General features: G+C 56.3%; 8 protein-coding genes across 8 annotated transcripts; 4 read left to right on the top strand and 4 right to left on the bottom strand.

The window, feature by feature from the left end:
- The first annotated feature begins 944 nt into the window (after positions 1–944).
- Positions 945–2880, top strand: B0H18DRAFT_37351 (AAA domain-containing protein). Its single transcript, XM_048037801.1, has 5 exons — positions 945–1228; positions 1284–1591; positions 1647–1989; positions 2041–2233; positions 2292–2880. Exons 1-5 carry the CDS (start codon positions 1175–1177, stop codon positions 2768–2770), a joined length of 1377 nt encoding a protein of 458 aa, XP_047888314.1. The 5' UTR covers positions 945–1174; the 3' UTR covers positions 2771–2880.
- Positions 2881–3177: 297 nt separating this feature from the next.
- On the bottom strand, positions 3178–5266 carry B0H18DRAFT_1087092 (uncharacterized protein; the record flags this gene model as incomplete). The annotated part of the gene is made up of 8 exons (XM_048032132.1): positions 3178–3294; positions 3857–3933; positions 3960–4186; positions 4208–4480; positions 4532–4603; positions 4669–4699; positions 4837–4929; positions 4987–5266. The coding sequence occupies 8 exons, from the start codon at positions 5264–5266 to the stop codon at positions 3178–3180; spliced, it is 1170 nt and encodes a 389-aa protein (XP_047888313.1).
- Positions 5267–6059: 793 nt separating this feature from the next.
- B0H18DRAFT_1034727 (uncharacterized protein) lies at positions 6060–6471 on the bottom strand. The gene is made up of 2 exons (XM_048030267.1): positions 6450–6471; positions 6060–6387 (listed from the first exon to the last, which is right to left on the bottom strand). The coding sequence occupies exon 2, from the start codon at positions 6353–6355 to the stop codon at positions 6086–6088; it is 270 nt and encodes an 89-aa protein (XP_047888312.1). The 5' UTR covers positions 6356–6387; positions 6450–6471; the 3' UTR covers positions 6060–6085.
- Positions 6472–8989: 2518 nt separating this feature from the next.
- On the bottom strand, positions 8990–10704 carry B0H18DRAFT_37146 (uncharacterized protein). Its single transcript, XM_048037800.1, has 10 exons — positions 10424–10704; positions 10317–10353; positions 10230–10258; positions 10106–10176; positions 9932–10046; positions 9852–9869; positions 9721–9780; positions 9309–9655; positions 9208–9246; positions 8990–9145 (listed from the first exon to the last, which is right to left on the bottom strand). Exons 1-10 carry the CDS (start codon positions 10577–10579, stop codon positions 9106–9108), a joined length of 912 nt encoding a protein of 303 aa, XP_047888311.1. The 5' UTR covers positions 10580–10704; the 3' UTR covers positions 8990–9105.
- Positions 10705–11423: 719 nt separating this feature from the next.
- On the top strand, positions 11424–13497 carry B0H18DRAFT_1034702 (clathrin adaptor mu subunit). The gene is made up of 11 exons (XM_048030266.1): positions 11424–11508; positions 11562–11591; positions 11657–11691; positions 11751–11882; positions 11949–12079; positions 12129–12223; positions 12275–12404; positions 12464–12707; positions 12763–12996; positions 13050–13284; positions 13337–13497. Exons 1-11 carry the CDS (start codon positions 11500–11502, stop codon positions 13340–13342), a joined length of 1281 nt encoding a protein of 426 aa, XP_047888310.1. The 5' UTR covers positions 11424–11499; the 3' UTR covers positions 13343–13497.
- Positions 13498–13550: 53 nt separating this feature from the next.
- On the top strand, positions 13551–15893 carry B0H18DRAFT_1034699 (Mif2/CENP-C like-domain-containing protein). The gene is made up of 6 exons (XM_048030265.1): positions 13551–13892; positions 13976–14710; positions 14769–15104; positions 15157–15317; positions 15377–15467; positions 15526–15893. The coding sequence occupies exons 1-6, from the start codon at positions 13586–13588 to the stop codon at positions 15762–15764; spliced, it is 1869 nt and encodes a 622-aa protein (XP_047888309.1). The 5' UTR covers positions 13551–13585; the 3' UTR covers positions 15765–15893.
- A 215-nt stretch (positions 15894–16108) lies between these two features.
- B0H18DRAFT_938513 (uncharacterized protein) lies at positions 16109–21878 on the bottom strand (the record flags this gene model as incomplete). Its single annotated transcript, XM_048041842.1, has 9 exons — positions 21357–21878; positions 21130–21300; positions 20499–21079; positions 20247–20449; positions 19704–20193; positions 18913–18960; positions 18132–18783; positions 16994–18041; positions 16109–16942 (listed from the first exon to the last, which is right to left on the bottom strand). The coding sequence occupies exons 1-9, from the start codon at positions 21821–21823 to the stop codon at positions 16109–16111; spliced, it is 4494 nt and encodes a 1497-aa protein (XP_047888308.1). The 5' UTR covers positions 21824–21878.
- An 80-nt stretch (positions 21879–21958) lies between these two features.
- Positions 21959–23949, top strand: B0H18DRAFT_1034692 (tRNA-specific 2-thiouridylase). The gene is made up of 9 exons (XM_048030264.1): positions 21959–22098; positions 22149–22210; positions 22266–22403; positions 22457–22554; positions 22612–22673; positions 22728–23024; positions 23077–23260; positions 23324–23479; positions 23537–23949. Exons 1-9 carry the CDS (start codon positions 22011–22013, stop codon positions 23664–23666), a joined length of 1215 nt encoding a protein of 404 aa, XP_047888307.1. The 5' UTR covers positions 21959–22010; the 3' UTR covers positions 23667–23949.
- Positions 23950–24002: the final 53 nt, after the last annotated feature.

Raw genomic sequence — 24002 nt, 5'->3', positions numbered from 1 at the left:
GTGAAGATCGAGGCAGACTATGACAAACGTCTCAAAGAGTCCCAGACCCAGACGGACATCTCTGTTCGCTGGGACCTCGGTCTCAACCAGAAACGTGTGGCGTGGTTCTGTCTGCCAAAGCTAGAGAGTGGCGAAGTGCGATTGGCGGTTGGTGACGAGCTCCGACTCAGGTACGCCGGTCAACTTCACAAGCCTTGGGAAGGCGACGGGCATGTCATCAAGATCCCGAACAGTGAGTTTGGTTGTGATCCACTTGTCACTCATTCTAACACTTCCCAGATGTCTCAGACGAGATTGGGTTAGAGCTTCGCAGGTCCGAGGGCGTACCTCTGGACGTGACACACAATTTCACTGCGGACTTCGTCTGGAAATCAACGAGTTTCGACAGGATGCAACTAGCCATGAAGACATTTGCTGTAGACGAGAAGAGCGTCAGCGGATACATCGTGAGCGTTTCACCCCGCTTACAGTTGGTATGCCGTATATTGACGCAGACATAGTATCACAAACTACTCGGACACGAATTGGAACCTCAAGTACTCCGCACTCAGATGCCGAAGCGCTTCTCGGCGCCAGGTCTTCCGGAACTCAACCACTCGCAGATGTATGCCGTCAAGAGCGTCCTGCAGAAGCCCATCAGTTTGATTCAGGGTCCCCGGGCACGGGCAAGACGGTCACCTCGGCCTCCATCGTATATCATCTTGCCAAGATGAATCCCGGCCAAGTCCTCGTCTGCGCACCCTCAAACGTCGCAGTCGACCAGCTGACCGAGAAGATTCACGCCACTGGCCTCAAAGTCGTTCGTTTGACGGCCAAGTCGCGCGAGGCACTGGACTCGTCTGTCTCGTTCTTGACTCTGCATCAGCAGGTTGCCAATAACACGACACACGTGGAGCTGCAGAAGCTCATTCAACTCAAGACCGAGCAGGGCGAGCTGAGTTCCAACGACGAGAGGAAGTACAAGACGTTGATTCGACAGTGCGAGAAGGAGATCCTGACCGCCGCTGACGTCATCTGCTGCACCTGTGTGGGCGCCGGCGATCCGCGTCTCAGCAAGCTGAAGTTCCGCACAGTGCTTATCGACGAAGCGACTCAGGCCGCGGAGCCCGGTAAGTATTTCCGCTCTCATTGGCTGCGGCGAAAGAGGTGCTAATTCCGCATCCATGCAGAATGTATGATTCCTCTGGTTCTCGGGTGCAAGCAGGTCGTCCTGGTCGGTGATCACCAGGTAAGTGTTCGGGTTCTCCCTCCGCGCATCGTGGAGTGCTCACGTTCGAACGCAGCAACTGGGTCCGGTCATCATGAACAAGAAAGCGGCCCGCGCGGGACTCACGCAGTCACTCTTCGAACGTCTGGTCGTCCTGGGCAATCGGCCGATCCGTCTGCAAGTGCAATACCGCATGCACCCTTGCTTGTCGGAGTTCCCGTCAAATATGTTCTACGAAGGGACGCTGCAGAACGGAGTTACGGCTCCGGAGCGTCTGAGAAAAAATGTTGACTTTCCGTGGCCCGTTCCTGACACGCCGATGTTCTTCTATCAGAACCTGGGCCAAGAGGAGATCTCGTCTAGTGGAACCTCTTTCCTGAATAGGTATGTGACGCGCCCTTTACGTACGCCCGTCAATTAAGCCATGCTCGCCTAACAGGACCGAAGCGTCGAACGTCGAGAAGATCGTTACAAAGTTCTTCAAGTCCGGCGTCGTCCCCAGTCAAATCGGAGTTGTAACTCCGTATGAGGGTCAACGCTCGTACATTGTCAACTACATGCAGTTCAACGGGTCTTTGAAGAAGGATCTGTACAAGGAGATCGAAGTCGCCAGCGTTGACGCCTTCCAAGGACGGGAGAAGGATTACATCATCCTCAGTTGCGTCCGAAGCAATGAGCACCAGGGCATCGGTTTCCTCAACGACCCACGACGTCTCAACGTCGCCCTCACCCGCGCTAAATATGGTGTCGTCATTCTCGGTAATCCGAAGGTTCTGAGCAAGGTGGGTGACTGCTGTATATAGTGCCGTACATCTTCTCATTCAATCCCACAGCATCCGCTCTGGCACTATCTGCTGACGCACTACAAGGAGAAGAATTGCCTCGTCGAAGGACCTTTGAGTAACTTGCAGCCCAGCATGATTCAATTCAGCAAGCCACGGCGCACACTTTCGAAGGCCATGGACCAGTTCCGCAGACACGAGACTAGTGCTCGTGACTATCTGGGTAATGGCTTAACTGGTGACGGTGCGCTTATATCTCCGCGTACGTAGATTGACGTGTGTATCTGATGCTTCTTCTACAGGTCGCCGATCCGGCACCCCGAGCCGCTTTGACGCTAGCTTCTACCGTACACATGACGCCCTGGGTTACATACCGTCGGACGTGCAATCTCTGCGCTCCCAGGCCACATATTCGTCAGGATTGCCCATGTTTGCCGCCAGTGGTGCCTTCGGCCCGGGCGTGCAGCGTCCAAATGGCGCAAAGCGGAGCACCTACGGGAGCTACGCCAGTTCTATCATCTCGCAGGACGTTGGGACGGGAGGTACCGACACCGCGAGCGTCATTGGCAGCGCCATCGGGCCCTCAGACCGCTCGGCGAGCAGCATGGCTTATTCGCAGTCTGACAGACTCCGGCGCCGCTCGTCGTTCTCATCGACCACAGGAGCCTCCGACATGGGCAGTCTGTCTCAGTACGACTATAAGAGCCAGGACGACGGCACTGACATGGACGACATGAAGTCGCAGTACACCGGGACTCAATCTGGCGTCACCGTCTTCTAATACCTCGGCGAGATACAGGCGTATCGCCTTCGATCGTGGCCGACTGGCCGTCGCTTGTCGTGTTGCCTTGAACGCCCTTCGCCGTTGCTTCGTCTTGCTATTATCCCCGTTCCTCCATCTCCGGGCTGTGGGGAACGTCGTCTCGCTGGCAGGGCTTGGCATGTTGCTGAACGCCGCGTATGACGTGCCTGATGGCAAGTCCGCTCAATAGCGAAGCCTATGCTATGCTTCCAGCGCGGGCGCAGGTGTCAGCGCACCAGGTGCATGACTGCCATGATCTCTCCCCGACCCCCTATGCTATATGCAGCCATTCGTCGCCCATGCATTCCATTGATACGCCAGTACGCCAGTGATGAGTATTCGAGATGTATCGTAGTAACCAGAATATGTATGATCATTGCCTTGACCTACACGCTGTCTTGTAGTGGCACTGTAACTGAGCGCCGGTGGGCCTCACGACGTGAAGAATCCAACTGCAGGTTAGGCGGCGATGCAGGCCCGAGAACGTGGTCCGGTATGAGTGACTATATTACGAGCATTTCATCCTATGAACAGGGGCTACAAGTCGACAAATGTAATAAAGTTACGAGTAGGGGTATATACGACCGATGACACGACGACAGTACCAGTACAAGACAGATGAACAGGGGGTTACACGTTAGGTAGGGACTTCGCACTATACTACTGGGTTTGCAATGTAACTATTAGCCACAGATGTAACACTACGCCGCAGGAACTGAATTTCAAAATTGATTCATGAGACTGATCAACGCCGCCCCTCGTGGTCCTGCCGAGGCAACCGGGAGCGTACCGACAGGTCCCTGTCATCGGAAGCCATGCCGCTGAGAGGGCTGTGGGGTCGGCTACCGTACAAATGAGGCGTCGCAGCAGATGAATAAGGATACGGCCCAGGCACATGCTGTGAGCGCGATGGAGGCCTTGAAGCGAAATATACCTGCGGCTGGCGCGCTATGCCGGAATGAGGGAAGCCCTCTGCTTCGCGACGGTGGGAGAGCGGAGGAGATCGTGGTGGTGGTGCGGGAGGTGGTGGGTCGAGTGCGACGCCTGTGCCGAGCCTGAATGTACTTGATCCCGGCGCAGACGCCGACCCGGCGGTAGAGGCGTCTGCGCGCTGAATTTTTTTGGCGGGCTTGGGGCCGGGACTCAGGGTGGTAGGAGGCACTGGGACTCGGGTTGGTAATGGCCGCGACAGACAGCGAGGCTCGCCGAGAGGACACGGGCCCTGATGATCCGGCAACAGGTGTGGACGGCATGCTTGAAGGTGCATGTGGGCTAGTAGGATAGTACGGCGGCTCCATTACAGGCGATGCCGCAGCTGCAGTGTGGACAGAGGATCCTTGTGATGTGGACGGACGCGAGGACGACGGACTGTGAGCCACTACCTGCCGGTTGTGCCTGTGAAGGTGAGAAGAGGACTCGCCGCGAGTTGGGATCGGACGGCTGGGAGGCATGGCATGGTATAGCGACGGAGGCATTGATGGAGGCGGCGCCGCATGATATGGCGTTATGGCTGTTCCTTGAATTGGCTCAACGCGTGGAACCGGAGCTGATGAAACAGGGCCAGCGGGCGCAACCATCCGTATCGGCGGGACGGTAAACGAGCCAGCAGTTAGACGGTTTACCATAGCCTCGAGCTCGACCACCTTGGTCTTGAGATCGTCATATTCGGCGCGCGTCACGTACTTCTCCCTGGTCGGGCACCATCAGGGCAGGAAGTGATAGGGATCGAGAAGTACTAACATGGGCTCGATGATGTGCCACTGGCATTTCTGAGGCTCCCCGCGCCGGGTGCATGGGCCGCAGGGTTGTGCCCTGCAAGTGGGAGGATTATCCATAATCAGAACCGAAACCAAGACGGAGATGAGATAGACACCGACCTATCACACTTGATCTTGCGCCGCTTGCATTCTAAGGTGCCCGCATCGATATCCGCGGGGTCCGTAGTAGAGATGGGAATGGAGGAAGAATGATTGAAGAGTGCGCGCGAGGAACGCGTGTGCCGTCAGATCAATCTCACGGAGCAACTCTAATTGAGAGACCCGCACCTGTGCAGCTGAGGGCCTGGCGGCGACGCTTCTTCTTCGGTGGTTCCTGCGAGTCGCCCTCGGGGTCGGACTCGTCCACCGATCGGCGAAGGCCTGCGGGATGTCCGGCGTTAGAATCATGGACGTACGGGACGCGCGGAGGACACTGACCGAGGCCGCTTCCCGACGCGACGGGATAGCTCGGAGAGTGCAGGCGAGTGTATCCTGAGCCGGTGAACGCGGTGGGGCTCTGAGGATGCGGGGGTGGGAGTGGCAGGCCTGGATGGAGTGCCCGGATAGGCGGCAAGGTTGTCTGAGAGAGCAGCCGGGCGGGAGGAGAGAAGTCGGGATCACCTGGCGGCGGGGACCCCTGGCGGGGTCGGGGCGATCGTGGGGCGAGGATGTGCGCGAGTGCATTGGGTGGGGGAGAGCGGGCGACGCGTGCGGACATGGAGAAATTCGGGCTACATGGGGGTTGGGACGGAGGAGGATTTAAGGGATGGGCTCGGGCGACATGTCTGGGTCCCGTGTTCATATGGCCCCAGTCGGGCTGCAGACGATCTAAAAAGAGGAATATATGTCACGGCGAGTGTTGTGCCGATAAGATGTTATCGACTCACCGAAATCGCAGAAAATGCCGCCTGTGACTTGATAGCTCGTGTACCTGTGCGCCTCAATGATCCGGCTGCTACGATGCCATCGGTAGCCCGTCCTTGACGACCTGCCCCGTGATGGCCCCGCTCGCCCACGGAGGCTCCTGCCTGCTCCTGCCCACCGCGGGCCACTGTGCCAGCCGCGACCTGCCCCTTCCGCGCCGGCCACCTGCCCTGCCGCCGCGGACCTTGTTCCATTTCTCCGGCGTCGGACGCGGGCGCGAGGCAATAAACTTTTGAGTAACATCCTTCGGCAGCCACCGGTTATCCGAGGAGGTATTCCGCGCAATCTCCGTTTCAGATTCTCAACGCTTCGCTGCGCCTAACCCCACGAGGCGGCGAGCAGCGTCACCCTGCCCCCGCTGGCGTCCGCTGGCGAGCGATGTTCTGTGGCCGGGCAGCGCGCTCCGTCCCCCGAGCACTCCCAGTGCCTGCGCCCGCTTCGCCATCACCCGTCGTCTGCGCATATCTCCGTCGCGCGCGCAAACACATGCCACGCGCCGCGCACGCATTAGGCAACCGTGCACTGCCCCGTTGCCTGATCGAGTGCCTAATACAGACGCCCTCGCGCCCGGGACACACCTCCCTCGCAGAGCCTCGCAGTCCTATCTCCTCAATCACCTTCCGCAGCGGCCCCGTCGCGAACACGGCCACACATGGCAACTCCTGCATCCATGCCCAGCAAGGCTAGCGTTCGCAGCCGCGTCGCCCATGATCCGAATAGCAGTCCACAGGCGGCTTGTGGCCTGCCACGCACCCCATTGTTCACTTCCGACGCCCAGTAAGTAATGCGGCCGAGAGCATAACGCTCGCCGTGGACACATCCCTGTAGTCACACCCGAGAAGTACACCAATCTTGTGAGCGTAAAAGCCGTTCTGGCGCTCATGTGACGACAGCAGTGCGGCCGTCTCTCACAAGGTTCGCAGTCTTCCTGCCAGCGACGTAGCTCGTTCGCATGCTCATCTGCTCCCGCCGGGGAGCACCTCGTATTTCATTCCGCGCTGCCTTCGCCTTTGGTCATGCGTCACAGACTCAAGGATCTTCCGCGCCGCCCATCCCCACCACAGACCACGTCCGTATCTCCGGAAATCGGTTGGTCAGATCACATTCGATAATGTCGTGAGGTAGCGGTGTCTGTCCTCCTCAAGCCTTTCTCAACTGGAAGATGACCGTCGATCGATCGCATGCGAGCCTCCGTGCACTCAGGTGCACTCTACCTTTGGTTAGGCTCGGACAACCCTGATCTGCTCCATGCATTGGGCCCGTCCCGTGAGCTGCATGTTGGTAGCACAATGCACGATTGTGCATCGCTCAGGCGCGGGCAGGTTGCCGAATTGGTGCAATCGCTACGAGTCTCCCAGCACGCTCAAGTCGCGCATTTGTCGCGGGGGCTGTGCGTGACAGCGAGCAGAATTCAGCAAGTCAGCCCATTCATTGAAGCTCATGGGTTGTTCCGGCAATGAGGGCTTTCGTCATGACGGTGGCTTCCGCCCAAGTTCCGCACTCCGACGGCCTGAAATACGTTCCCCGCAATCCAGTATGCTCTCTGGCTTGCTCCTACCGCTAGTGCTGTGTTGATCGTCTTGTTCGCTCCAGACGTGTCTCCGCTAGCCGAGCCTTGATTGACATGGAACGAGGCCCCGACAACGGCCGCTCTCCGCCTTGCTTGTGTCTCGAAAGGAGCTGTGCTCAATGCCCCTTATCACAGCTCATCAATACGGCTCTTCTCTTGGCCTTCACGCAACAGACACGAAGCCTTCACTTAACTCTCGGCAGTCTGTCGGCCGCACGAACGGACCGCGCTTTCTGGCCAACGAGGCCCGAGGATGGGGCCGATGAACCGCTTCTCATTGCGTAGGTCAGTAAGATCCGTGCCCATTCAACCTTCAGCACTGGAAGTCTTCTGGCACACGACGGCTGGTGCCGGTATCAGGGTCCGTCATATTGTCACTTGCTTCCTGAAGACTCCAGAGGCTTTGTGCCGATGACGGAAGATCACCGTAACAGCTCCGCTGTCGTTCTCTTCTGACATCGTCGTTAAGTCCGCAGGAGGCTCCCGCCGGGCACGGTACATGGAGGCGATTAGGCGTTTGTCCCTGTCAGTTGTTCGGTACGGCGAAGTAGTGGCCATATACTTCGACGCAGGTGCAACGGAAGTGTAAGTAACCTGTTTTTGTCGATGTTGTCCGTGTTGAGCGCTTGAGCTCTCAGCTTGATGCTACTCGACCTTCACATCGCTGCACAGGGGGCAGACAACTCATTGACCGTGCCAGAGATCTGTCAGCGGATGCCGTTACTTACGCCCGTCCAAGAGACTAAAATCCTATATCTGCAGCTCGTGCGCACTATCTCACCGAAGATGAGCGCTACATGAGCATCGACGTCTCACCGCGCTCGGCGAGACACCTGTATCTTCCGAGAACAAGATCTCGCGCTCGGCCGCAGGGTCGAGTGAACAGCTCCGTCGGCTCCTTGTGTTCTCCCTGCGTCAGCTGATGAATGTATTCTGGGCGCCGGCATGAGTCTTGTGCTGACCTCCCGGCCGCGCCAATGTTGCATGCACGCCACAACAATATCGGTCCATCGATCCATTCATCTTTGGCCATACGCTGTCAGCTATACCGTACATGTCGTCGTGTATCAATGGCGATATGATTCCGTCACCATGCAGTTACAGCAAGTAGGGATGTATTAGGTGAGTCATGTATGCCCTCATCCCGTGCACCATGCCTGAGTACCTACTGCACAATACAATCCGCGTGTACCCATCTGGCTTGCTGTTTGTGATCAGCTCCTGGGCTGCCAAGTGCCCACTGTCCGTCAAGGCGAAACGGTCCGGAATTTTATTTTACGGACCAGCGTTGTGGTCGCAGTCAGTAGGTGTCTCTCCATTCTTCGCCTAATTGGGCAACCCAGCTACCGGGTTGTCTTTGTGTCACCGCGCGCGACCCAGGACACCACCGCACGGTCATCGGATCTGCTGGATGACGGACAAGCCAGAGCCGTTTCGCCTGCCATCCGTTTCCGCGTATGTCTGCACGGTCGCACATCCCGCACAATTTTCACCGAACGTCTCGAGGGGATCCGCATGCGGCTCGAGGGTGTGAGCACTCCCCGTTTCAGCCACGACTATCTCACTCATGTCCAGTATCAGAGTGACGCGTTGTGATCGCTCTGTATCGTTACGCTACCCGTGAATGCGTGTGTGCGAAACAAGTGCGCCTATGAAACCTTGTCCCTAGCCCGGACATGCACTGGATACCTCGGTCTCAGAAGCCTGCAGCAGGGCGGCCAGTAACACGCCTTTCCGTGCACGGTGGCACCCAACGTGCCTTCGGCTCCGTCCACAATCCGGACGATCGATGGCTGCGCCGGATAGGCCTAAGCACAAATGGACGACAATAGGACAAAGCCACCCGTGCCTCACACTGTCAGTGGGTTTGCTACAGGGACCGATGTGCACTACTCAGCAAGCAAGTAGGTTCATCATTCATGATCGGTAGGTTGCCCGTAGGGATCCGTATCTGATATGTCCCAAGACTACGAAATCTACACGTGCAGTACGCCTGTTCGATCCGAGTCTAACCTAAAGACCTTCCCCGGCGCCAGCGGTGTATTGCGATCCAGGACCCGTGCCTAAAGCTGGAGCGCCGTCGCAATGGCGTGCGCCAAAATGCTGTAATGGTGTGACGCATCAGCCGGGAAGCACGTCGCGGCAGGCATTCGGAGGTAACGCACTTGTGGATGGTGTACAGCGGGTGCAGTGTGTTGAGCCAGCTGGGGGTGTGCACATCATGTCAGTGTGCCGCGGCTGAAAGGATGTGCCGCTGTCGACTCACAAGTAGCTCGCCACCGGCTCGCAGGGCGCGTCTTGGGTCGTCATGGTAGGCGTGCCGTTCTCGTACGCCTCGCAGTAACCAGTGATGTTGACGTACCCGAAGGTGGGGTAGTTGTCCAGCAGGGTGTTGAACACCGGGCGCGAGTCGAAGATGCGCACGCTCGTCCCGGTGTGGTTCGCCTCGAACAGCTCTGCGTACTCGATGAGCTGGTCATTGTAGTCGGCAAGCGCGCCAGTGATCTGAGCGACGGCCGTAGGGCCCGCTTCGATGAGCAGTGGTGCGCGGTTGGTGGGAGGAACTGTCAGGAACAGGAAGTTCCGGGCTCCGGCACCGTACAGAATTTCAACCTGTTCCCGACGTATGTTATTCTGGGACCCAGCTCAGGACTACGCCGAATGAAGCTAGTACTGACCTGGCTGAACAACCTGTCCATCAATATCGTATGGAAGGCCGGCTGCGAAGTGACGTTCGTCTGCACGTTCATGACGATGCAGTCAACGCATCCATTAGCGTAAACCCGTGAAAGCCGCTGAATTGATTTACCCAAGCATATGAGTTGCCCTGAATTGAGTTAGCAGGTTAGCGTGCGGTCTGTGGTGGATACACGTCGGATCATGACGCACCACATCGTTGATACCGATCCAAATGGCAAAGAGACTGTTCGAACTATCCCATTGGGCGCCATATGGCTTTGGTGCGAGGTATTCCTCGAACTGTGAAACTTGATCCACAATTGACCTATGGAGATGACAGTAAGTTTGGACTACTGCAATTTGACCGAGTTGCCTATGCCTTACAGGACAGTCGGCAGATACGGCGCAACGAGCGCAGCGTCAATCGTCGCGCCTCCGGATGCTAAGTTAAAGACCTACCGCCGGTGAATACATTGCATTACGACAACCAAGCAGCGAGAATGCTCACCTTGGTATTGGTCACATTATACGTCCCGCCTGCATCCTCTCAGCCGAGCGCCCGGATATAGCGACGGCCATGACGGCGAGAGCTTACCGAGGTATTCAACCCAGTTAGGGCCGTTAGACGAGGTCTTTGGTATCATGCATCAGTCTTCTAGATAGGAAGGCAGAGGTCGGGTGGGGCGTTTGTCTGGCACTCACGTAACCTGGGTTGGGGGAGTTCACGCCCGCGGAGATGTTGAAACCATCTGTGGTATATGAATCGCCAAGTGTGAACAGGAATTGGGTTGAATTCCAGTACAGCTGTGCAGATACGGCCGTCGCCGCGGAGAGAAGGACCCCGAGGTTGCGCAACATTCCGTAGGCTTGAACGATACGTACGTGCCCGAAATGCAAAGAACGACCGTGAGCCCGCTGACTTTGGGTCCGTCCTCAACCTCTTATACATCGTGCTCGTCGCGCGGATTGGCCGACAATTGGCCGCTAGCTGGGATATAAGAGGTTGACAGGATTATGTGGGCGAAACATGGGTTCGAAATAGCCTCGATGTGAGAGGAAACATTAATAATGTGCTGGCAACGGAGACAGGGAGTCGCGTTGGGTCGGGTCAGCAGACAAGACTCGCGATGTGATCGGTGGCCAAGGGGCGCGTCGGGTGACCGCGACAGTCGGACTGCGTGCTGGGCACGATGACCAGGATGTACGGCTGAGATATTGCCATGATAGGAGCGGGCCGCATAGGAGGGATTCCTGTGTACAGAATGGAGCTACGTCTTGGGCACGACGGCTGAGGACGGGGACTACATGCGAAGAGGTACGCGCCTGACGGGCAAGTGAAGGTGAGGTCACAGGAGACCCTGGCCATCAGGATGCTGCACTCGAGAAGGGCCGGATGTCGTAAGATATGGATGGCCTGCCCTCGCTGTCTCCTCGCCAACTCCCGTCTCCGTGTGAGCGACCGGGCTGTCCGAACGACCACTGCTGCAGATGGCATTGCATGCCAGTGGGAGTGCGATTCAATCAGTGATCACACCCGCTAAGCTTACTGCGCCTTCTGAGCCCGCTTAGAGCGTCATAATATCGGCAGCTGAATTCGGCCTTATCTCGCATTCACGTCATTAGAATCGAATTTATGATGGAAGGAAACTCCCAGGCCGACGGACTTACATCGGAATCTCCGTTCTGCTCGGGTCACTGATCGAGCATCAGCGGTCACATTCCGCGCCGCCTCAACGCCCCGCCACCACGTTCACCACTATCGTCCCGTCCGGGCAGCCATGATCTCGGTGAGTTGTCTATATGGCATCTGCGCTCCGGCTCACCACCTCCCGGTTGTTAGGCTTTCTTCATCTTCAATCAGAAGGGCGAGGTGCGTAGCGGCCATGGAAGGGTCCCAAGCTCCGGACCACTTACTGCTGTCGTTCGTCATACCAGGTCCTCATCTCGCGACTGTACCGAACAGATCTCAAGTGAGTACCCCTCGCTTGCTGCCTGCGGCGACTCTCATACAATACGCCGCGCATTCCAGGCGGTCAATCGCGGACGTGTTCCGGATACAGGTCGTGTCGAATAGCGACGTGCGCTCGCCCATTATCACCCTCGGCTCGACCAGCTTCTTCCATGTACGAATCAATAACCTGTACATTGTAGCTGTCACAAAGTGCGTGTTGGCTTATGCCTAACGCGGACTCGAATCCTCCGCCCGACTAACCGAGCCTGCACACAGGTGCAACGCCAACGCTGCGCTGGTCTTCGAGTTCTGTTACCGCTTTATCTCCATCGCAAAGTCCTACTTCGGCAAGGTCGACGAGGAAGCGGTCAAGAATAATTTCGTATTAATTTACGAGCTCGTTGACGGTAGGGAAGCTACCGATATTGCCTTCCCAGCGACGTTGACATGTTTCAGAAATATGTGACTTCGGCTATCCTCAGAACAGCGAGGCGGACACACTCAAATCGTACATCACGACCGAGAGTGTCATGTCGACAAACATAGCACCAGTGCGTACTGGTGCATCTGGACTATCCATGACAAACCTGAGTGCAGTTTAGGAAGAGTCATCGAGGATTACTGTGCAAGCGACAGGCGCTACAAGTTGGCGGCGCGGGGACGTCAAATACAAGAAGAACGAAGCCTTTGTCGACGTCGTAGAAACTGTCAATCTAAGCATGAGCGCCAAAGGTGCGATTGTCGCCTCGATGGGGATGGGATTTGTGTTAAGAAGCTGACGCGCGAAACAGGGACGACCCTGCGCGCGGACGTCGACGGCCACATCCTCATGCGAGCTTACCTTTCCGGAACACCGGAATGCAAGTTCGGGCTGAATGATAAGTTGGTTATCGACAAGAACGAGCGGGGGGGCGGCGCCTCGGATGCCGTCGAGCTGGATGACTGTCGGTTCCACCAGTGTGTGCGGTTGAATGAGTTTGATTCCACTCGGACGATCAGTTTCGTTCCGCCAGACGGGGAGTTCGAACTGATGCGGTACAGTGTTATATCATAATGTCAAGGAGGCTATTAACATTCAGCTGGTCCCTAGGTACCGAGCGACTTCAAACGTGAAGTTGCCCTTGAAGGTTATACCTACAGTCACAGAAATTGGCACGACGCAAGTGCAGTATGTCGTGACGGTAAAGACGAACTTCAGCAACAAGTTGTCTGCGACGAACGTCGTCCTGAAGATACCCACGCCTCTGAACACGACGAACGTCGACTGCAAGGTGGCAAGCGGGAAGGCGAAGTATGACCCAGCCGAGAATGTGGTCATCTGGAAGTAAGTGCCCCCCTTCTCTTCGTTCTGTGTGTCACCTTGAGCTCTCTTCACAGAATACCGCGCATACAAGGTGGCCAGGAGGTCACCTTCTCCGCCCACGCAGCACTGACCAGCACGACAACCCGGCAAGTGTGGGCTCGCCCGCCCATCGACGTCGACTTCCAGGTGCTCATGTTCACCGCGTCGGGCTTGATCGTGCGCTTCCTCAAAGTGTTTGAGAAGGGCAACTACCAGAGCATCAAGTGGGTGCGATACTTGACGAAAGCGAGTGGGTCGTATCAAATACGGGTAGGTTGCTCCGTTTTGTGGCCATGTCGCCTATATTGACTTTGCATGCTAGTTCTGAACCTGCGACTATCGACTGTGTCTTTCGACCTCCTGCTTTGCTCTCCTGACTTCTTGGTACACATGTACAGATAGGTTTAGTGCTTGATTTGGAATTCCAGCCTCTGTACTTAGTTGGGATTCGCTTCATTGGGCGCTTGATCGTCGCGTTGCCACGTGATCGTCGCGTCGCCGCCGGTTGTTTGTGGCTGAGGCGAGTTCAAGTTTCCGTTAACGTTCATGAGCCCGCCCATCGACGATCGCAATGCCCCCATCCGCCCGCAAGAGTAGCGTCGGTGGCGCCCGAAGAGCGCCAACCAAGTACATCCCCTACCGCGCAGATGATTTCCAGCATGGCAAGAAGACGGGCATGGCTGTCGCCTATGTCGACCACCGCTCGGACGAGTTCGAGCCGTTTGACAAGGTTATGAGCCAGGCGGACCAGCGCACACCGCCTCGCGTGCAGAACTCCCGCAAGAGGCGTGCGCAGACACCGAAGCCGAAGACTCCAAGGACGCCGGCCGTACAGGAGGTCGATGAGGACGGGGAGATGTCAATGGAGTTGGAAGATAGTGAGTACTTGAGATGAGCACACTGCTGCCGGGTGGCTGGCTGGTCTGCCCCTAAGATGGCTCACATGGGCGCATATAACCAGGTATACCAAACTCGCCCTCTGCGTACTTTGCGAACGCCCGTGTGAATACGATCACCTCCAGTGTTCCGCGGGTGGGCTCGTCCTCCCGGCCTGTCGCACATTCCTCGGACGTCGACTTTGACAAAGTGCCCTCTCCGCGCGAGTCGCCCGCTTTCTCACATCGACGTTCCCTTGGTCAGTCGAGGAATTCTGGTCCCTCGAATTTGTCACAGTCTACGGTGGCTCAGGGTGAGGATGAGGAACCCGTGGATGACGGGATGGAGTTTGGTGGGCCGGACTTTGACGGGGGCGGAGGCTTCGACTCAGATGATGACGAGCCTTCGCAATCGTATCAGGGTCCACAATCCTCTCAGCGGCGTTCAAGTGTACATACGCCGAGGCGGACGAGCTTCGCCCAGATGGACCAGGACGATGAAGACGAACGAGAGCAGGTCGAACAGCTGACAGACAACGAACCCACGCCGAAAGCGAAGGGCAAGCAACGCGATACTGGGGATGTGCCTCAGCCGGACTATGAGATGGAGGACAACATCTCGCGAGGTCTTGCCGAGGTCGAGCAGGAACCCACGGACGAGGAGGATGTGCCCTTGCGTAAACGGACAGGACAGGACCGCGGCGATGACGACAGCATCGAGAAACACCAACGGCCGAGCAAGAAAGCACGTACAGAGAATGAAGGCGCCAAGAAGCCGCGCGGTAGACCCAAGGGGTCGAAGAATTACGTCCTGCGGGAAGGTCGGTTGCTCTATCCCGATTATTGCAGCATCCGATGTTCACATATACTCTGTCTTAGTCACTCCCAATGATGAGAACACGGATGGCCTGCGTCGTGGGAGGCGCCTGCGATATAAGCCACTCGACTGGTGGAGGCTCGAGAAGGTCGTGTATGGCCGACGGGAGACAGGCACGTCGTATGTGCCGACCATCAAGGAGATTCATCGGATACCGAAGGAGGAACCTCTGCCATTGGGTGCAAAGCATCGCAGAAAGCGTCCGCCGCGCAGCAAGAGTAAGACCGCCGACGAAGCGCAAGGGGCTCTGGTTTTCAACCCCGAAGAAGGGTGGGATGAGGACACGCAGGCTGAAGCCCTGGTCATCGACTACAAGTCGAAGGAGGATATCCCGAAACGTGGGTGTTCCTTGAAATTGGAAGCGACTGATGTTGAATAAACGCCATTTAGGCATCGCGTTTACGGCGAAGATGGTCACGCCAAAGGCGGCAGCTAATAATGACTTCTACTTCCAGAAGGTCTTTGGCGATGCGGACTTCATTGCCGCCGGAGAACTCATCATCCCTCCAGATGGGCAGAAGCCCACCAAGAGTACCAAGGATAACACATTCGTACGCGATGTCCCCATTTCTGTCAAGGTGATAGTGGCGTCCTCACGTCATGAACACAGGTATTTTATGTCATCGAGGGTGCAGTGAACCTCACGGTGCACAAGACGAGCTTCATTCTGGCAACAGGCGGCATGTTCCTGGTCCCGCGAGGTATAGCTCCTCAGTATAATCATCTCCCGAGACACACGATGACGCTCATTTCGTGCAGGGAACATGTACCACATCCGGAACATCTCCGAGCGCGACGCAAAGCTGTTCTTCGCTCAAGCTCGCAAGGTCTCGGACGAGGAAATGGAGGAAGATAGGAGGTCCGCTCGCAAGAGCCGTGGGTCGTCCGCGTCAGTCGGCCCTACCACCGCTGTCCGTTCGTCCTCAGAGCCACAGCCTCCTGCTACCGCAGCAGGCGCAGCGGCGTTGAAGCGCGCCGCCTCGTCCAGGACGAAATGAAGGACTCGCGTTACTGTGTCGTGCGGTCCATCGGAGCTATGCAACATTCTCATGCCGTATGAAGTCTATAGTCGCGTCTTGTATGATTATATGGTTATGCACTTTAGTATTCCCAACGATGCTGGTGTGCGTCTTTAAGGAGTAGCAATTGCCTGCGGGCGTCGATGTAAGTATGTATTCAATTCTGCAGCTTACAGTATCGTGTTAGAGATTGGCTTCCATGAATAGGATTATTAGGCGAGAACAGTGCAAATAACAAGATGAGTGATAGACGAGAACGAACAGGAGATGGCCACCGTATATAGCATGAGAGCGGAAGGCTGGGGAGGAGCCTACTCGTAACCTCAAAGCAGCGCAGAACGCTGCTTCGGGTGCAGGCTACTCGAGCGGGTAGGGAAGGTGTCAATTCTACCAGACAAAGAGTCCCGTGGCAACCCTGAAGAGGAAGCATGATTCTCAGAGAAAGCAGGAATGGGGAGAACTCTGTTAGGTACAGTATCAGGTACGGAAGGGAAGGAGTCGAACAGAGCACTGTCTAGCCCACCCGAGCCAATGCTACTGGAGACAGACACCCACGACATAGGCCGTTCGTTCCCATTGGGGTTTGGCTGCCGCTCCAAACGAGCGTCGGAAGACAGGTTGAGCTGGGGAAGGGAGGGCGTCGGCTCGGACTTGCGCGGGCGCGCGGCGGTGTTAATGGAGAGGTGACTGTCGTCATCTGGATATCCCGCGTTCAGCACGTAATGGCCCGAGTCTTGGCTCTTGCGGACATGGAGATGCTGCTTACCAGGAGAGGCGATGAGGACAGTGTTGCGGTTGTTCCGCTTGTGCCATAGGCGGTCCGCAAACGACGTCGCGCGCGCCAGGCCCTTACTCGGCATCTTCCACGAGCGACTGGAGCTCATCACAGAGCTCGTGTCCGATCCCACAGCGTCGAAACGCGGTGATGGGGGCGTGGCGAGGACGGAATCGTCCTCGGACATCTCTGAGCACACGCTGTCGCGAGGGTACGCGCCCGGCATAGGCATCAGGCCGTCTTTGGCACTCGGCCGACGGGACAGGAGAGTCGAGAAATATCGAGGACGGGGGCTCTTTGGAGGGACAGGGGGCGGTGTATCGGATAGCAGTCTACTGCGCGGACGATCCTTCGTAGGTATGATAGGGCCCGGAGTTTGTGGCTCAGTATCCGAAGCCATACGAGTGCGGCGCCGGTCCATGGGTGGCGTTACGGGGCTCGGTGTCCGCGGCGCTGGGATAGGGGGGAACTCTTGTGGCGAGTTATACTCAGAGCTACCATGGCCGTCGCCCGAAGTGGAGACGTCATCGTTTGCAGGCGGCTGGTCCGGGATGGTGACCTCGACCCTAGGACCGGACATACTGCGTAGAGCACTAGCAGGAGGGGGGGTGGAGGGGGTAGCGTTGGTCACAGGCAGCTTCCTTGGTGAGCCGAGCCCCGACAGCTGCTTCTCCAGCAGCGCAGCGTCTGCCAGCAAATCAGCGAGGTCAGTGAATCCCGGAGACTTCGGTGAGTCTACAGCCCGCAAGTCTGAGACCCGCTGCGCCTGCGAGCTGGTGCTGCGATTGGCACCTTCTGTGACCTTGTGGTGTACGACAGCACGGAATGAACCGGTAGCAGTCTTGGGCGTTAGCGAGGGTTCGACGTAGCTGGGTATTGGCTCGGAAGGTGAATTGTCTGTGCGCGGAGAGATGGGCGAGACTGGGACGAGTACGCCGCGTGTCACGACAGGCGTTACGACTCTGGGAGGCTCTGTGATGATGACTGCATCCTGAGTGTCCAACGCCAGCGACTGGTTCCCAAGCTCCTCCATATCAACGACCTTCGGTTGAACTGGTGAGACAGTCACTGACGGGACGGTCTCGACGCTGGGGAAGGCAAAGCTGTCTTGAGGTGTCTGGTGCTTGCTCAAACTCGCCGACGAGGGTACCGCCGACGATATCACCTCGTCAGTAGTTACTTCCTCTTTATTGCCTGCCTCCTCGACGTCATCGCGCGTCGAAGTATCAGCAGACACACCGCTCGGCTCATCGCTCGCCGCCACTGGCAAAGCCGCAGTGGCAACTTGATCCTGCACGCCAGGAGAAGGGAACGTCTCTGTTGCGGCTGAAACGTCCGAAATAACCGGTAGGCCACTTTGCTCCGCAACGACTGCAGGACCGCTGGCAGCCTGTGTGTCAACTACAGCCATTGCTGAGGATGACGGTTCATCTGCAGCTGCCGGCGGCGTGACAGCGGGTGATGACTGTCCGTCCGCGTCGCTATGAAGCTCTCTAGCCTGCGGCCTCTCTGCGCTATCCACCAGGTGTGGGGGATTTGTCCGACCTGTGTCGTCTGACGGAGGTAATGACGCGCTATGGTCAGGCGCATTCTCAGCAGTTATGGAAGTTGCCTGTGTGATTGATGAAGGAGGATGTGGTTCGGATGAGCTGTCCCGAAGTTCCTCGGGCAAGACGATTGCGGGCGTAGACGACTCGGCTTCCTCTTGGCCTTCTGGAAGCGACTCGACAGCAATAGCAGGTAGTGAGAACTTCGCAACGATGTCGGAGACACTTCGCCGGCGTGCCTGCCATGCTCCAGAATGTCGGGGCGAGGTCGTCTCCTCGAGAGCAGCTTCAAGAGAGCCGTAGCTGTCCGCCTCTCCATCTGCAGACATGGTAGGTGAGACGGAGCGAGAAGACGGTCCGCTCAACAAGGTTGCTGAGGCGGCACGACTTCTGTCCGCAAAGCTAGGGCTGGTAGCCCGCGTCGGATGAGTTGGAGCGGGTGCGACTGGCCTGGATAGTCCCGGAACACGGTTTCCCATCAACTCTCCTCGACGTCGAGATGACCCATCATCCACTGGGGGTGCACCTAGCCCAAAACTACCCCTCGGGACGGGAACGGCACCTTGCTTCTCGAAAGAGGCGATCTTGTCTCGTAAGCTACCTGGCGCGCGCGCGGCGTTTGGGGCTCCAGCAGACTGCTTCAAGTCTGCATGACTTGAGCCTGCATGGTTTGAGCCTGCATTGCGCTGTTGTAGTGCTGCGATGCGGTCCTTCAGATTCACGGGGGGTATAGGCGGTTTCGTGGTAGCCCTGCGAGACAAAAAGCTGAGCTGCATCCATGGCTGGCGCCGTGTACTGCACTCACATCGGTCATAAACGAGCGAGCAGGACGGTGACCGCTGACGACCCGCGACTGCAGTGCAACTACTCGTCCGAGAGGAAACGACGGCGGCGGTGATGGTGGTTGATGCAGGGAGGTGTGACCGTACGCCGGAAGCGCTTGTTTTGCCAGCCGGCGTTTCGCTTACTGGCAATTGCCACAAGCCACTGTCGTGTGCAGTCCGAACAAGAACGCCTCGACAATACAGAGTAGAACAGAAGCAGTCGTCGTGGCTCAAAGACGATGTCGACGTACAACAAGGTTGAGATACATGTGTACTACTGCCGAGTATCTCTGAGTCCGCTTGACACGCGATCAGAACACCGTGGAGGCCTGGCTATAGCAAGTACTACTGACGCTGAACCGGTAATGCAATCACGTTTGCATTACTGTCCTGCACCCGCAACACAAAGGGTTTTCCCATTTTAACCTGCTAGACTTAGTTTCATACATCTTGAGCACACCCTTAAATATTTCAAGGCCAGAAGGAGGGCGGGAACATGTCGTCTGCACGTCTGCAAATGAGCGACTGTGTTCGCCCGCCAAAACTGGCGCTGCAGAATAGGCGCTGAAATCGCACCTTTCGATTTTTCCTGAGGTGCACAGAGCAGGTAGCTCTTAATGCGTACGAGAGAATAGTAAGACAGCATGTGGCGACATGATGCACATTTTTCCGTGCGCACACGGAGGAAGAAACCCGCCAGTTTGCATTACTGTACCGTTTGCATTACCGGTTCAGCGTCAGTAGTACATGGCATGATATCAGTCACTATCACTAGCATCTCCCGAGAATCCCAGGCCTTTCGACAACCAGTAGTCTCTTTTGCTACTCGCATCACGTCGAGGCACCCTACGCTTCGCGCCTTTGGCAACTGACACGCTGTCCTCGTCGTCCACCACATGCAGATTGTAATCTTGCACGTCCTCTGGGTCCTCTTCATCCGTCGTGAACACAGTATGCATGTCGGATTCGCGTCCAAGCCTGCGGCGCTTTCGCGGTGGTTCTCGGCGATCATCGATCTTGTACCTGCTCTCTTCTTCCTCGTCTTCTTCCTCGTCTTCTGCCGCTGACTTATTAGACGCGGATGCCACCTCAGCCTCTTTGCAAGCCGTCTCTACACTCTCCTTATGCCCGACGTTCGACTTCCCATTCGAGGCAGCTTGTGGTACGTCCGATACAATGTCCACTCGAGGGGCGATGCCGAGCATGCGGTGTAGCACCCTTAATTCGAAGACTTCTTGTACCAACCGTCGATGATTGATGGTCTGGAGCATGGACATTGAGCGAACAGGTAAAACAGATGACATCACTACCATACCTCCTGAGTGACACCCATTACCCTCGCGAGGATGCTCAGGTGCGGACGGTTGAGGCCATCACCAAGGCGGACACGCCGGCGATCCCGGTTCGCGCTGATCCAGCCTGCCTGCATGTACGCAGCAGAGGTCATCAACCCATGCGCACCCGCGAGGGTTGCTCGGACTTTTGCAATGTTGTATGAGCCGCGTGAGATGTCATTCGCTGTCATGGTCTTAGTGATGACCCAGGCAGCGTCGAGTGGCACACTCACAAGGGTCTCCAGGATCCTCGATGGACAAGAGTTTAGATTGCCCGTAATCAAGCCATCCCCTCCTTCGTTTGTTGAAGTACGTGCCGCCATCACGGATTGATATGCCGACTTCGCTGTAGTTGAAGTAACAGCCATAGAGCTCGAAGAACTCCATGACGAGGACACCCAGGTTCTTGGAAGGGTCTATCTCGCCTCTGCGGACCTTTGGATGCATCTGCAGAAAGCTGATGGCTAGGCAGACGATGCTATAGCTCCCAAGACCGCCAGTGTAGACCTCGTTCATACTACGCTGGGCAAGGAAAGACTTGATGACGAGAACGAGACTGCGAAGAGCGGGCAGCTCTTGCAGAAAGTGCCTAATCATCTTGCCAGCAGCGACACCATTGATTTGGTTGACACTGATGTCCACAGAGAAGCGTCCGTGTGTAGTCACGAATTTCACAATCGGCACTTTGGCCTTCGCGATGATTCGGACTCTATCTGTGATGCCCGCTCGCTTCACGGTATTTGCGAGAGAGTGCAATACGCTCTCCTTGTCGCTACGCGCCATTGACTGTGAATGGATCACCAGATCAATATCCCTTGGTGACTGTGAGACCGGGTATTACGGGGGACTGGCACTAGGACATACCCAGTGGGAAGGTATAGCTTGGTCTCGTAGCTACCGAATGGGTGCACTTGAGCGTCCGGAAATCGCTCGTGTACTGCCCGTGCTATCTGCGCAACGACCAGCGAGCGCACTTCGTCTTCTTCGGGCGTGGGCGATATGTAATGCACGAAGGCTTCCACATCGCGATGTAGCCTGAGTTCATACATGAATTCACGGAAAGCATGAGAAATCCATCGTTCAAGACGTACATTTCAGCGACATTCGCGCAACTCTCCCAATCGACGTCAGTGGCCCACGGTGCCTGCCGGGCAGCCGCTGCAATACGCTCCTTCTTGTTCGCGTATCCGTCATCCAAGTCAAACTCGTCCGACTTCCGCTTCCTCCCTGCGTGGTCACGCTCTGAAGCCTTGCCCTTACCCTTATCCCACTCCCTAACTGGAGGCTGCTCCTCTTCCGCCTTCTCCTCTTCGTCCGAGAACGTGAATTTGATGAAGTCGGCCTCCTCAAAGGTGTCATGACTCTTCTTCCCAGTGGGCTTCTGCTCGCTTGGCTCCGCTGGTGTGTTTAGCCCAGATGGTCCCGCTTCCCCTTCGCGTCTCTCCTTCGCCTTGCGCCGCCGAGCACGTCGATCATCCGGCCGTCGTTCTGTATTCGAGCCCGCATTTTGTTGTGCAGCTGGAGTGCTCCTGGAGGATGGTGGCTTGGATCCGGACATCAGAGAGCGAAATGATTCGGGCGTATACAGTACCACGACTGTGGCGGGTTCAACAGAGACTCGGCGCTCGCCACAAATGCAGATTCGGATGGAGATTCGCCCACGATCGTGATGCCGGAAATGGGAATTGTTTGGCAAGGGCTTCCGATCCAAACATACGCTCGGCTGCTGATCCTTCCTGAAGTTCATGAGGAGTTGGCCGTCTCTAGTACGGCGCTGTTTCTCGACCTACAAACATCATGCACCGAGGCTCGAGCCCAAGAAGGGGGACCGTGGTATGTGCCGAGGCATGTCATGAATAGGCTTATACTCATGTTGCGGTCAGTGGTCGTGGCGATGTCGGGAGGTGTAGACTCTTCAGTCGTAGCCAAGCTTCTCAGCGAAAAGGTACATGGACTCATAGACCATCGACACAACGACTTTGATTTACATTGTTTATCAGGACTACGCCTTAACCGCCGTCTTCATGAGGAACTGGGATACCCGGGACGAATCGGGCACCGACCATGGCTGCGAATGGGAGAAAGACTGGGAGGATGTGCAACTTGTCTGCCACAAGCTGGATATCCCATGCAAGATGGTATGTAAATTCCATAGTTGTGCGTCGTTGTATTGAGATTCATAGCCGCTCAGGTAGACTTGTCTCGTCAATACTGGACCCGAGTCTTTGAACCATGTCTCGACATGTGGCGAAAGGGTTACACCCCTAATCCCGATATTTGGTGTAATAAGTGAGTGTATACGTGCAGCTCAATGGGCAGTTCTCTGATATGTCCTGCCTTGTGCAGGGAAGTCAAGTTCGGCGGATTGGTAGATCAACTGGCGGACGGAGACTACTGGCTTGCTACAGGTTGGTTTCCTAGTCGTTTTGCATCACAACTTAATCATTGCGATATTTTTCCAGGACATTACGCTAACAAGGCGTGGGTTGCGCACCGTTCTCTAATCTCCGAGTCCGCTGGAGGTACCCCGGTCCTGCGTCCGACGCTCATTAGACCAAAGGACAGGACAAAAGACCAAACATACTACCTCTCAGCCATCTCCGAGCAGAGCCTTGCGCGTACTATCTTCCCGCTCGCCCCTTTCAGCAAGCGTGAAGTGCGTGAACTGGCACGCAAGGCGGGCTTGCCGACAGCGGCGAGACAGGAAAGCATGGGTATATGCTTTGTGGGCGAGAAAAGGAGATTTAACGACTTCCTAGGTTCGTTCAATTCAAGTAAGCTTTCATAGTTGATTGATTTTGTCTCGCTCAGCACAGTACATCACCCCTAATCCTGGCTCGGTTGTGGACCTCGAGACCAACCGAACTGTTGGTCGTCATCAGGGGTTATGGCAGTACACAATTGGTCAAAATGCCCGGATATCGGGTCTGGATCGCAAGGCGTACGTCGCAAGAAAAGATTTGGAACATAACATTGTCTATGTTGTGCCCGGATCGTAAGTAGCACGTTTCCCTGAGGATGATGTCTCTCGATGCAGACTGACTTTACTTTTTGGCAGAGATCACCCCGCCTTATATTTCAAAGGCTTGGTAGCATCGGGATTCCAATGGATCTGGCACGACTCTGTGCCATCTGCTTTAAATACAGACAATGCTTTCCACTGTCGTGTGAAGTTTGGATATCGTACACCCGATGTCGCGTGCACCGTACGGAGGTAAGTATTCCGTGACCGCGCTCTACAGTACTCGTCTTGACCTTTCGGCACTTTCAGAGGCGCGGAAGAAGATGCTCTGCGTTTGACTTTTGCAGAGCCACAAAAGCACGTCGCTCCGGGACAAGTTGCCGTTGTATTGGATGGAGATCGTGTCTTGGGATGTGGGACAATCATGGAACCACTCTGATGTACGATATGCATTCGCTGCACATGCAGGCATGCCCATTGGCTAGTCTCCTCTGGGCAGGTTAAGAAGTCCTCTTTGACGGAGGGGAGGGCAGTCTTCTACCCATTGACATTTGTGCCCCGTGGACTACTGCGGTCCGGGTCTGTCCGCCCCGAGTAAGCCTTCCTAGGCTCTTATTACGTGGATTGCGCACTGGGGCTGCTGGTGTGACGATACTTCTCTACTCTATTATGATGAAAAATGCGCAAGACGTGGCAATCATGAAATAGAAGACGTAGAAAGCTTGTAGTATAAGTTGTGCCCGGGGAACATCCGAAGATCGACACACTGAAGGAG

This window comes from Fomitopsis serialis (assembly GCF_022376445.1).
Source record: "Fomitopsis serialis strain Sig1Antser10 chromosome Unknown B0H18scaffold_102, whole genome shotgun sequence".
NCBI classification, from domain to species: domain Eukaryota; kingdom Fungi; phylum Basidiomycota; class Agaricomycetes; order Polyporales; family Fomitopsidaceae; genus Fomitopsis; species Fomitopsis serialis.
Note: the sequence above shows the minus strand (reverse complement) of the source record. Positions and strands in the feature narration are given on the sequence as shown.

Bases quoted from the DNA above. Each gene is read 5' to 3' on its own strand.
- B0H18DRAFT_37351 (XM_048037801.1), top strand. From the start codon at position 1,175: ATGATTCCTCTGGTTCTCGGGTGCAAGCAGGTCGTCCTGGTCGGTGAT. The intron at 1,229-1,283 runs GTAAGTGTTCGG...GTTCGAACGCAG, and splicing joins TCCTGGTCGGTGATCACCAG to CAACTGGGTCCGGTCATCAT. The intron at 1,990-2,040 runs GTGGGTGACTGC...TCAATCCCACAG, and splicing joins ATCCGAAGGTTCTGAGCAAG to CATCCGCTCTGGCACTATCT.
- B0H18DRAFT_1034727 (XM_048030267.1), bottom strand. From the start codon at position 6,355: ATGAGCGCCAGAACGGCTTTTACGCTCACAAGATTGGTGTACTTCTCG.
- B0H18DRAFT_37146 (XM_048037800.1), bottom strand. From the start codon at position 10,579: ATGTTGCGCAACCTCGGGGTCCTTCTCTCCGCGGCGACGGCCGTATCT. The intron at 10,354-10,423 runs GTGAGTGCCAGA...ATGATACCAAAG, and splicing joins ACTCCCCCAACCCAGGTTAC to ACCTCGTCTAACGGCCCTAA. The intron at 10,047-10,105 runs GTAAGGCATAGG...TCATCTCCATAG, and splicing joins CCGTATCTGCCGACTGTCCT to GTCAATTGTGGATCAAGTTT.
- B0H18DRAFT_1034702 (XM_048030266.1), top strand. The intron at 11,592-11,656 runs GTGCGTAGCGGC...TCGTCATACCAG, and splicing joins TCTTCAATCAGAAGGGCGAG to GTCCTCATCTCGCGACTGTA. The intron at 12,405-12,463 runs GTGCGATTGTCG...CGCGCGAAACAG, and splicing joins TCTAAGCATGAGCGCCAAAG to GGACGACCCTGCGCGCGGAC.
- B0H18DRAFT_1034699 (XM_048030265.1), top strand. From the start codon at position 13,586: ATGCCCCCATCCGCCCGCAAGAGTAGCGTCGGTGGCGCCCGAAGAGCG. The intron at 15,105-15,156 runs GTGGGTGTTCCT...AACGCCATTTAG, and splicing joins GAAGGAGGATATCCCGAAAC to GCATCGCGTTTACGGCGAAG. The intron at 15,318-15,376 runs GTACGCGATGTC...TCATGAACACAG, and splicing joins GTACCAAGGATAACACATTC to GTATTTTATGTCATCGAGGG.
- B0H18DRAFT_1034692 (XM_048030264.1), top strand. From the start codon at position 22,011: ATGAGGAGTTGGCCGTCTCTAGTACGGCGCTGTTTCTCGACCTACAAA. The intron at 22,404-22,456 runs GTATGTAAATTC...ATAGCCGCTCAG, and splicing joins TGGATATCCCATGCAAGATG to GTAGACTTGTCTCGTCAATA. The intron at 23,261-23,323 runs GTAAGTAGCACG...ACTTTTTGGCAG, and splicing joins GTCTATGTTGTGCCCGGATC to AGATCACCCCGCCTTATATT.